The sequence below is a fragment of the Lottia gigantea genome, assembly GCF_000327385.1.
Source record: "Lottia gigantea unplaced genomic scaffold LOTGIsca_10, whole genome shotgun sequence".
Taxonomy (NCBI): Eukaryota; Metazoa; Mollusca; class Gastropoda; family Lottiidae; genus Lottia; species Lottia gigantea.
This window is the reverse complement of record NW_008706747.1, coordinates 3,902,487-3,915,223: the sequence shown is the minus strand read 5'-3', so window position 1 is coordinate 3,915,223 and position 12,737 is coordinate 3,902,487. Positions and strand designations below refer to the sequence as shown.

Here is a 12,737-nt window from a genome sequence, read left to right as displayed (position 1 = left end):
ACTAACCTAATTTTATTGTCCATATAAGGAAATACTTTTATCAGTTCCTTAGATAAGACTCGTAAAGACAATATTATGGAGTAGTACACAGGCGTTCGTTATGTTTAATCAATGCTCTTTGGCATCAAAAGGACGGACGGGTGGGGTGTGTTTAGATGGCATTGAAGTAACATGGTAAAAACTTTTAGTCGTCTGGAAGTGACAGTAGCGAAAAGTTGAAATGCACAGAAAATGTATAATGTAAACATGTAGCTACGATTTTACGTCACAAACCTAAGCAAACGCCTGGCGATAATAACGTCACAAACCGAGCAGACGTCAGGCAATATTGACGTCACAAACGTGAGCAGACACCTGGCAATAATATAGTGAATTTTAAGTTTGAACCGTGACGATTGTTTAAAGCTAATCTAAATGCGACGACTGTTCACGAATTTTGTGGTTAAATTTTCCCGTTTATTATGTGAGCATATTTCAATTGAGCTTGTTTACATCACAACTGAAGACTGAAAATATTTCCACTATTAAAATAGAGCTCAATACATCAATCGTAGAGTGATATAGAAATACCACTGTTAAAATAGTGCTCGATACATCAATTGTAGAGTGATATAGAAATACCACTGTTAAAATAGTGCCCAATATATCAATTGTAGAACGGTAACAACATGTTTCAGGTTCTGTTATAAAAGGCCTATATCTATGGTGAAATATATTCAATGTGGCAACTTTTCGAAACTTAACTTCGGATGTTTTAATTGATAGTTGTTTGTAGATGATAAATTAACGTCCGCTTTCAGCCAACTGATCGTAGCGTCTATCATCCACCAATCCGGTGGTACGGTATAGGACCTTCCGTTGGTATGTTATTAGTTTATTATCTTGTAATCCTATAAGGAAGTAAGAAGAACTACATTTATTATTACAATTAAATGATACCGTAAGATAACAGACATTTTGAAGTATCATATAGAAATATAACGTGTAGATAGTTGTATTTTAACTAGGACTGGATCTATTTTTAACATATGCCTGTGGGCAAATTTGACAGATTCGGAGTTCAGTTTTATTAAGTTCATTCGTTGATTATGAAATAAGTATCATCTGCAGTGCAATTATTATAGTAGTACTTAAGCCAAAGCGTTGGTGCGGAACGTGGGTAGGGCTAACGAACGATGAATGGATGCTCATGAATATTAATGAGCTCTCACGTCATAGTCGTTCATTGATTGGAGACAGAGTTTTAGATTCTATAGTAAACGAGGAATAGAGAATCGGTTCACGCGCAGATTGTGAACAGACGTGAAAATCATTGTACCACGTTGTACGGAGTGGATACCACGTTTATTTTCTTCAACACACATCTCTCAGGATTTTTAACCGTTTAGTGTGTTGTTTGTTTATCAATTGTGCCGCCATGGATGATACGGCGTCTCCGATGATTGCGGAACCTGATTCAAAAAAATACGTGGTCAATGATAACCCACCGAAAAATGGCGAAGTGAAAGCAGACGGAGAAGGTGGACCCGTGGAATTAAAACAGAGAATTTCTCTCCTGAATGGAGTAACTGTGATTGTGGGATCCATTATTGGGTCCGGTATCTTCGTTAGTCCGAAAGGAGTGATGGAGGGATGTGGTAGTGTTGGGTTGTCTTTAATCGTGTGGGTTCTCTCGGGAGTATATTCCATGATCGGAGCTTACTGCTATTCAGAACTTGGTACCTCTATTGTGCGATCTGGCGCAGACTATGCCTATTTCTTTGAGGCTTTTGGACCATTTTTGGCGTTTCTGAGATTATGGGTCGAGTGTATGATAGTGCGACCCTGTTCCCAGGCCATCGTGGCTCTTACCTTCGCTTATTATGTTATTGAACCCCTTTTTCCTGATTGTACACAGCCGGACGACGCTGTACGACTTTTAGCCGCCATTTGCATAAGTGAGTATTTTTCTTTTTCATTTTTATGCTCTGTGTAGGGTAGGCTACATTCAAAAGCCTATTCACATGACACATTCGCACGAATTTTAAAACGTATAAGCCGCAACTTTTATCAATCCACTTTTATTACAAAAACGACAGTCTTGTACAGCACTCACCAAACATGGTATGGTATCGAACACAACCATCGGTGGTCAAAACGGAATCACATTTCGAACACACCCTTTACCGAAGACAAAATTCGACAAAAACATCCGCATTCACATCCAAACACGCCAATCTAGCCCTTCCCATGCACAAGGAATCGTATTTCAAAACATTGCATCATCAAAGATGTATTTAACGCAAATCATAAACATATTGATTAAACCACGTGGTCGAACTCGTTACTATAGTAACTTCATTCTCCCGCCAAACTTGTCACGTCTATTTGACTTTACAAACAAAACAATGGAATACGCTACTTCACAACGGAAACAGGGGAAAGTCATTCAAACATATGGTAAACAACTGTATTTTGGCTAAGGTCATTTGATTTGAATTTTGAATATGGCTGGGCTAGAAACGTCAGCACGAAAGCACTCTCTTGACCCTGCACACGTGTGAGGAATTGATTCAAAAATCTAGTTTCGATTTTTCAAGTTTAGGACCACGTGGTCGTTGGTTTGTTTTGATAAATCTGGACAGTTGGTTTAGAATTTATAGTCAGTGTAGGTTAGGATATCTCTAAATATAGGATCTAATAGGCCTAATTCCTACGAAAGACATGCTTGGCACTGTGGTATTTTTTCGGTGACCTGTAAGAATGGGCCTAAAGGCTAGGCTACTAGGGTAATTTACATATAGTAGGCCAGGCTAATTTGTTTTCATTATGGGTCGTTCAATGTAATTTCCGACATGTTAAGGGTCGAAGGATGGATTACTCGCACCTAAAGGGTATTTACAATAAGTTATTGACATTGATTTCTACCAGTACAAGGGTCTTGTCCTATCCCTATTTTTTTTATGGCAAGTAAGGGATTGGTTCTTGTAGCCCCTCTTTAACACTAGTTCAAATCCTGAAAGAACATTGTTCCATTTCTTTTAGAGCTGTTTTCCATTTCCCACCCGACGTCTGCTGATCTCAAATTTTCTACGAGATTAGATGGCGTCATAAAACCAGTGATGAAACTTGAAGATATATTATGTGCCATCGATAATCATTTCAAGACTAAATATCATATCTGCAGAAAAAAAGGACGTAAAACTCCATTCATTTCATTTCTAAATATCATTTCGCCCGTTTAACAGAATTGAAACATTAGAAGCCACCCACGTATCGATCTAAGATTTGATTTGTACAAATTTTGCCATTACATATATAATTACTTAAAATGGTTCCTAAAAGAAATAACACTATAATATACCTATACATATATATAGGATTACATACATACCACGTATATATTGATTTGAATATCAATTTGGAGCGCATGTTTATTGACCGATACGGTAAGGTCTGTGTTACAAGCCAACAAAGCAATATAAAATTGCATCATTTCTAACGGATTGCATCATGCTATTTATTTACATAAATATATTATTAACGTTATTATTGTAGCAAATATAGCAAATATAGCAAATATAAATCATTTAACAACTATATTGTAGCAAATATAAACCATGTATTAATTTATATTGGAGCCAAATGTTGAAAAAATGAAATGAAGTTTTACGTCCCTTTTTTCTGTTTGACCAGTGAAGACAACACGTTGAACTTTGCAAGTTTCTTAAAATTAAAAATGTGGCCTGTATTGTCTTCCATAGTCATTTTGCCAACAGGACTTTATTTGCATGTTCGTGCTTGAGCCAATTTCAATGGTATTGCATCGTGCAATTGTTAGAGATAAGGAAACAAAGTTTAAAGGTGCCCTCACACCAGAATGATTACCAGTTGTGTATGGTTTGCTAATAATGAAAGTGGTCATGGATACCGAACGCTACTCACAAGTAGTATAGTCACTAGTCGCTATGTACTTCTATAGTATAGTGGCTATGTGCTTCCATAGTATTATCGCTATGTGCTTCCATAGCATACTAAGCCATGTATAATGTCTTCTTACACTTGTGCAGCTATTATTCATATATATCCAACGCTATTGCATCTTTATAATATCCCTGTGAACTGACTGACACATAATACATTCATATTCTAATTTGCTCTTTTCAACTTTAGCTTATTTTATGTTAGTTTATATCCTGGTATAAGTTTATTCAAGTAAATAAAAAGTTTATTTATCAGAAAGGTATATAAGTATAATAGATGATATTGTATATACATTTTGACAGTTATTATGTCTAGCGAGTTCACACCTGACAAATAACTTAGTTACCCGTAGTCCTTATCATTAATTACAGGTAACAGGTTGACATATATCAACAATGTTTACCTGTATATAGATTACCTGTTTATGTGCATAATTAGTACACGTCTGATAGTCTGATGAACATATAAGAATAGTATTCTCTAAAAGCCCTGGCGTAGGTCATGAAGTTAGAAGGAAAAACAATGGGTTTGAGATGATATTTGTCAAAATAGTTAACAAAGTTTCGTTGTTCTGGCTGATTCCATGATATCAAAATCCTCAACAGGACAGTTTGTTTCGAAACGTAGGTTAACTTTCAATAATAAAATACTTTAGATACTTTGAAACTGGTTGAGTTGTTGCCCGTCTTCATTAACCCAATTAAAAACAGAAACGTAGGACGTAAAACACCATTTCATTAAAAATTCATTGGCATTTCAAATTGGCTGATATACCATATGGATACTTCCTGAATTATTACCCTATTTCATGCCAGCTGTAAGGACGACAAATATGATATACTAAACATGTGTGACATTCAATTAAATGACCGTTAAAATGAAAATAATTGGAGTTTTACGCCTACTGCTCTGTATCCAAACTTCTTTCAAAGCTCAATGAAATGAAATTGAGCTTCACGCCTGGCTACTATGTAGATTAGATAATTCAAAAATTCAATTACTCTTTTTTTTTACGATGACTGGATATTTGCCATTTATGACTGCAATCAAGAGTATATCGGACTATTATTGACAGACGTCAAAACTATTTGACCTTCACATGACCTTTGTTTTAACATTTTCTAAATGACAAAATTACAGTTCTCATCATTTGCTTTGAACACTGGCCTTTATCCAAGGTTAGTGTTAGTGGACTGAATATAGGGGTACTAATTTCTGAAATCATAATCACATCAGGACACGTGCCTTTAAATTTTGCTAGATCGTTGGACACGATAGTTTCATATGGCAAATGAAAACCACAGTAATAAATAGGGTACGCATGTGCTAATGGAGGTCGCCAATTTGAAATCTGGAGCCAATTTGGAAAACCATTAAGATATTCTGAATTCTTGGTCACCAATGTTGATATAGTAAACTAATGATTTTATATTAAAAACAATTGTGGTTCCAGTAGTTTTTAATGTGGTACAGTAAAACATGACACGTCTTGTGACTTAGTCTTTATGGTAACAAGTTCATCAATGTCATCAATCCAGGGGGCTTCTTTTTGATATCATGGGGTCCACGAGGGGCCATAGTGTACCCCGATTCTACAGAATATCAGACTACATCAAAATTAAGCATCTGGAATAAACAATTTTTATTTTTAGCTTCAACCGGATTTCAATGCCAAACAAAAGTCATTGAACTGTAGGGTTATAAGATTGCAAAACAAACCAAAATGCACCGAAATAACCCCGAATAAACAGCACGAAAAAATATAAAAATTTGGCAGTGTTATGTGTTTTTTAGTTGAGTATATCAAATTCTCGTTAGTAATAGATTAATCTGAAATTGTTTCCAATGCATTGATGAACGCACGTGTAAAATGCATGAAGTGCAATTGAAGGTCGCATTCCAACAACTTGGATATTTTGGCGTGTGTTTTTAACTTTTTCTCAATAAGTTATAGAGGCAATGATTCAAACATTTTATACTGCATACAGTGCATACGAACGTTTGGTTTTTACTTATTTCCGTGTGTAAGAATTATACCTAGCTTCGTATGGCATAGGCATAAAGTGCACCTAGGTAACAGCAAAAATTTAAATTGGTTGAATAACTTTCAATAAAGTTGTTGTTATGATTCATAACATAACATGGGTACACATATTCACAATGTCAAGCGAACTTTACGAACTACGTCTTATACCTTGGCTGTAATAGCTACTTTTCTTCTATATCATGGAATGCAGCGATTTGATAACATTGGACGCCAGCGAATACAGCCAATCATAGCACTCGACAGACAGGCTGTAAACATTATGGTTTATTGCTCCCCTGTCGAGGATTCTGATTGGCTGTATTCGCTAACGTATACAATCCAACCAAATCACTGCATTTACAACTGATGAGATACAATGCAGTCAAAGTATAAGACGAAGTTAGCAATAACCTGACATTGTGAAGATGATATGTACATTACATCAGCCATAAGAAGGAAGTGAAAATGTATATATATAAATGTATATGATATAATTTGTTAACAGATGGGTTTAAGTATCTCATGAATGTTAATTTTCGTCTGCTGTATTGCATCAGATTAGTTAAATACTTATAAAGAACCAACAACCCCCCCACACCAGTCAGTTTATTTGTGAAGGAAGGTTTCATTTGGGTACAGAGCGTAAGTTTATAAACATAAGTGTGATCCAGACATGTACTACTAAAGATGTCCAAGTCTTTCTCCTTGTTGTTTGTTTGGCTGTCTGGCTGCAGCCCATCTTTAATACATCCAAATAAATATATTAAGTTAATCGGCGTTTTATTGGATGAATCAATTATATAAGTAAGACAATCCAAGGGTAATATATATATTTTATTACGGGGAATGTAAGTAACCGACCTGCCGCTCGATCATTCTGGCCTTGGTATTTAATTCTGAATTCGGGGCTTGATGTTTTAGGTTTATTAAGACACGCTCCTGTTGCCAATCAATATTTTGGTATGGGTAATGGATGTTCATATCAAATATTTGTCACAGTGCCTCTTGCTATTTTTAATTTTAACCAATCAAAGGCCTTAAATCAAAAATTAATATTTTGTGCTCATAGTAGTTAGGACTTACCAGGTATTTACCTGCATAACAGTCAAAATATTTCGGACTACCACTCACCTTAATTGGCATTCGGATGTACCTGAATAACAGTCAGAGTATTTCGGACTAACCTGACATTTACCTGAGACTATGAAATGTGCATGATGAATGAATTAGTCTGACTTTCTCGTTTTCCCACTGACCTACATATTTTATTTTCTTGTACAAATTCTTTAGTAGGCCTACCGGTTTGTTTCTTTACATGCGTTCAGTGGCATTTCTATGAATAATAAGGTGGTGTTGGTGGAGGGGGGGGGGGGGGGATGGTGAGTCGAGAAAGGCCTACAGAATCGTCAAATGGAGGCTCATGTCATAGGCAATTATTATACTGAAACACGTCAGCAACATGAGAGCTCGTGTCCCCTTTTAAAGCTTTCCTGGTGAGGATTGTGTATCTGAAACATTTGTCGGAAGCATGCGATGAGTCAAATGGAAGATATAATGCTAAGCAATGGCCTTATAAGTCGTTATAGTTGTTATTTTTTGATAGATCATCAAAGAATGGTTCCATAACTGCCTGAAGGTCTGGTGGTCTTCCACACTATTTATTAACAACTCAATTTCTGTTCCAGTCAATTAAATCACTTCCGTTTATCACGAAAGGTTTATAAATCACTAACATCGATCGCGAGGTCACAAAATGGCGGACACCTAACGACAGACTGAATAGAAATAGCGGGATAATTCGATGAAGAGATTTGAATAGACGATTAATAAGTTCCCAACGTCCGCCGTATTTCATTAAATAGATAGCATCAGATCACTGTCGGCTTTTATCAAAAGATTAATTCACCCAATCAAAATCAATATCTAACTTGTCGTCTGCTGACTCAAAGAACGTCAGAACGAGCAAGGAGCAGACGTTCTCTATCTGATTATTATTGATGATTGATTTTTGCTAAGATGTGGGCTAATACGACGATTTGTGTGATAATTAAAATTCAATTCAGTACTTGAAATAGACCAATGTAATTCTAGCTCTTGTTAAGTGAATAAATAAATGTCGTTGCCCTAGCAAAATGTCCCTAATTGCACACTGCATGGTGTAAGGTATTGCCCGCCTTCATGAGCCCAGTTAGATCGGAACAGTAGGATGTAAAACTCCATTCGTTTAATTTCCTTTTAAGTGAGTCAACATGCCAACTGCAATGAATGTTGTCCTTCACATGCATCCGTGCATTTATTTAATATTGTCTGTAGATACTCGCTCCATTTTTTTTGACTACATGTATATAGCCTTTTCAGATCTACTTATACAAATAAAACGTGATTTTTGACCCTTCACAAAAGAAAAATGTAGGCTATACATGTACTGTACTATTGCAACTAGACTACCTATATTTCAGTTTAAACTGAAAGATAATAACCCTATTTCGACATACGCGTGACTTATTTTCCAACCCTTTATTCATTAATATATTACAAGTCCTACACAATCTTCAATTGGCTTTAAGCAGGCTACACGAATACCGGTACAATGACTGTTAAGCCCATATTTGAAACTATAACAATTACGTATACATCTGTATAATAATTCTGAAATTGACCATATATCTATATGCCGCTACACGTGGTTAATCAAGCATAACTTTAGTAAATTAATCATAAATAAATGATAGGCCTTAAAAAAACTTCAAAGCATGCCGTTGTCTTTTTATTCAAAGAAGCGGAATTCGATAAGACACCGTCTGTGAATATTGCATGAGTTCTTTTCTTATCAGGAACCATTATGAGCCATTTTCAATTAGAGTAAAAACCAATTAAGGGAGAATTGAGAATTAGAACATACGGCACCGACACACCTGGTGAGATATCCATGAAAATACTTTCTATTGGGATTCGAACTCCTGACTTAGTGCGAGGTTGATGGTAATGGAACTTCCATATAATAGCTGACCCCACCCCTTCCTTTAAGGGCGATATCGAGACCTATGCATATTATTAGCAGTGCCGTTTTCGCGCCATATTATACTTCCGGTTGGTGCAGTTGGTCGTTAGGGATTTTATACCGACCCCTCCCTTTCATACTCGGCTCCACTGTTTAATTTAATAATAATTGTTCAGAATTGTAAGAAAATATGAAAATGTATGACCTTTGTAAAGATATTCTGATCGTATCGATATGAATTATTGATTTTTAACAATGTTCAATAGACCAGCTGGTGTTTCGATAGTAACATCGGATGTAGGGCTATTCGATACCATCTCACAATTTTTAATACAGTAAATATCAGTTTACTTTTGAGATGAAGAGTTTAAGTTCTGAATCCTGTCAGGGTTCCTGAAAAGAGGGGAAGGGCTGTGTGTGCTGTGGTTGAGGGGGGGGGGGGGGAATTGGTATTGAAGCCCGTAAATGCTTTACTCAGACCGTATACTGTGCGATAATACTATTTTCTTGCCCTATATTTTGGTGTAAGCAGTCGAAAAATAATGAATGAGGGATAGATTGTGGGGGTTGGTTTTGTCTATTGATCTACGCTACACCTAGGTAGACTACTAGGTAATACGACCAAGCAACGTTGGCACTATAAGCTTGGACACATCAGCGCTGTATTTTCTTTCTTGGGATTCAAAATTGAAAGAAATCCGAGATCTCGACGCTGTGTTTCCACTCCAAGACGTTAACTAAGATTTAATTAGCTAATGGCGCATGGGTAAAAATAAAGCAGACGACATTCCAGCATGAATACTATCCTCCCAAAGTGATTCAGATAAATCCAGGATTACAAAATAATCGATCTTAAACTTTATTTAACCATTTCCCGACATCGGATGCCATTTTTATAGAAATTATAGAAAAACTATAACGCACAGAATGCAGAATAGGACGTGCAACTCCATTATTCTATTTTTGGTGATATTGAACGATTATGTATTTCATTAGTCCAATAAGATACAGAACAGTAAGATATAAAACTCTATGTTATTTCATTAGTCCAGTAAGATACAGAACAGTAGGATATAAAACTCTATTTCATTTCATTAGTCCAATAAGGTACAGAACAGTAGGATATAAAACTCTATTTCATTTCATTAGTCCAATAAGATATAGAACAGTAGGATATAAAACTACATTTCATTTCATTAGTCTAATAAGATACAGAACAGTAGGATATAAAACTCTATTTCATTTCATTAGTCCAATTACATTTCATTTCGTAAGCGTGCAGAAAATTGGGCGTAATACTTCATTATATTTGATTGCTGTTGACATTGATTGAATTTGGGAGTGAAAGCATTCTTTTATTTTAAAGAAATTATTGAAAATTTGTCGTTCTGTCTGACATGAGTAAGGCGTTAAATCTTTAAAACTTACCAGACGTTAAAACTTTTTGACAAGCTTTGTATCGATTTTGAAAATGAAATGACTCAGCGCTTATCGAGAAGTTTGAGATGCATAATTCGGCTAGAGATATGAGCGGTTCTTTTAAACCAGTTGGACGCAGGTTCTGGTCGCTCAATTCGACAAGACCACGAGAAACAGAGCACAAGTTACGCACAAAGAGTGAAATTTGTCGAAACCTCCCTTTTATATCCAATAATTCATAAACAATGTTTTAAAAACATAAGCAGAACTTATCGATCGAGGTTTATTTTTAGCAGAATTTTCTATAATCGTAAAGTTATTTCTATTTTTCCATTATTCATCATTATTGTCAGCCATCAAGGTGCTTTCTTATTGATCTCATTCTTTGTAACGTACAAGCTGATGAAATCGGTTAGTCAAGTTAAAGAAAACACTGACATCCTCTTTTCGGTTGGTCACGAGGATATTTAATGGATCATAGCGGTGTAATCGGGGCTGGGGGATGATAGTTGCGAGGTGATGGTTGGGAAGTGTTGGGGCGGGTATTTCTTTTAAGGAGCATTTCATCTCCAAAAACCTTGTAAGCGTTGTCATAGAAACATTAATATTATTTTTTGAGACAAGAGATTCTATCAACTCCATGGATCCGGGGGTAGGGATTGGAGTGGGTCTCCGGGGAAATCTAGGGTCTGAGGGGTGTTGTTTCCCTGGGAGATTTATTATTTCTGTAAGTCATGATTCAAGTTATCGTCTTTTGTTTTTTCCTCAGCGAAGGTGAAGGTTTTCTATTGTTAGTGTTCGGTGACGCTTATCGTCTCAAATATTAAAGATTTCACTGCAGTGGCCTAATTAGAATGAAATAAATCGGAGTTCAACTTCTTACGCTCGAACACGGAGCGCAATATTCTGGTTTTCTACTCCAATGCACAGTTTCAACTATTTACCTTGTCATTATCAGGTGAAAAAATGAACTACGCCTGCGGCAGATCGTATTTTCTGATTTTTGATTTTAATTTAGATTTCCAATATTTGAATGTTGTTGAACACTAGTTCATTGTTTTTTTATTATTTTTTTACTACTGATTTAATGAACCGTTTAAAATATTTATGACAAATGGCCAATATCATAGAATTGACGGCCCTGAGAACATTGGCTAGTCACAGGATTAACAAAATAAAATGAGTAGAGTTTTACTTCGGACTCTTCTGAACCTAATTGGGCTAATGAAGACGGGAAAAGCCTTGCAGTGTGCAATGAGAGCAATTTTGCCAGTATAGAAGCGTACCAATGTCGGTTGTTGTAATAGCTTGACAGGGTGAAGATGATAGCAAAGTAAAATGTTACAAACAATATTGTACCCAACACAAGTGCATTGATCTCCAATTACATTGTTGGAATGAAATGAAATGTTTTGATTCTATTACCTTTCTGTTCTAGGCTGATAAAATTGGGTCTAATATTTCTATTTTCATGTGGGTTGCTACTGTTGCTAGACAACAAAGTAGATAATTCAATGTTTACGTCTATATTTAATCCTTATTACGTCATTATTTCGTCATTATTGATCTTTTGAAGAATTTCGGTTGGTGAAATTCGCTTTTTGTCTTCGTGTTTTCTTCATTTTGTCAATCGATATTCTTCCCCGATTTAGGTAGCGCGAGGAAAACTTGGACCTATCCTAGGGACTAGGCAAAGCAAAAATTGGACGATTCCTTCAAAAATGCCTCAATTTGGCCGAGTCTCAAGAAGAGACAAGTCGATATTCTTACTTTCAAACGCGGATAATTCTAGACAAATTGCGCCAGCCGAACCATTTTGAAACCCAAACAGACGTGAAGTTGTATGATGTAACGAGGTGACCTTGAGTGAAAGAACAAAGGTCAGGTAGAAGAATACGCCTAAAGTCTACACACAAACATCAATATTGGTGATACAGAATGGCGTATTGACAGGCCTGTAGCTGATTGTGTGTGTTGGGGGGGGGGGGGGGGGGTAGGCCTTAGGCCCTTAGCTAGACGGGGGCCAACTATGCCCCCACTAAAAAAATTCAGGCCCATGGTCAAGTGACTGGTCTAGTAGGTCTACGACCGAATATGCAGCAATATTGATATTTAAGTCAAGTCAAATTATTAATTATCTCTTTTATTCGAGGTAGTGAAAATAAAGTTTGGATTCTCCAAAAATATTATTATAATATACCTCCCCCTTTCCCTAATTCTACGATCCACGACCAGCTCGAATCTCCCACAGAACACCTGAATATAATATCTGAAATTTCGCCATCTTTTATGCATAGCCTATATTTTACAGTGCGGCCTGATTAGCCT

At 36.2% G+C, this 12,737-nt stretch overlaps 1 protein-coding gene across 1 annotated transcript; it reads left to right on the top strand.

Moving 5' to 3' along the window:
* Nucleotides 1-1,507: 1,507 nt before the first annotated feature.
* Nucleotides 1,508-1,936, top strand: LOTGIDRAFT_98193 (hypothetical protein; the record flags this gene model as incomplete). Its single annotated transcript, XM_009046248.1, has 1 exon — nt 1,508-1,936. A coding segment is annotated over one exon (429 nt), but the record flags the coding sequence as incomplete, so codon positions are not given.
* Between the last annotated feature and the right edge of the window lie 10,801 nt (nt 1,937-12,737).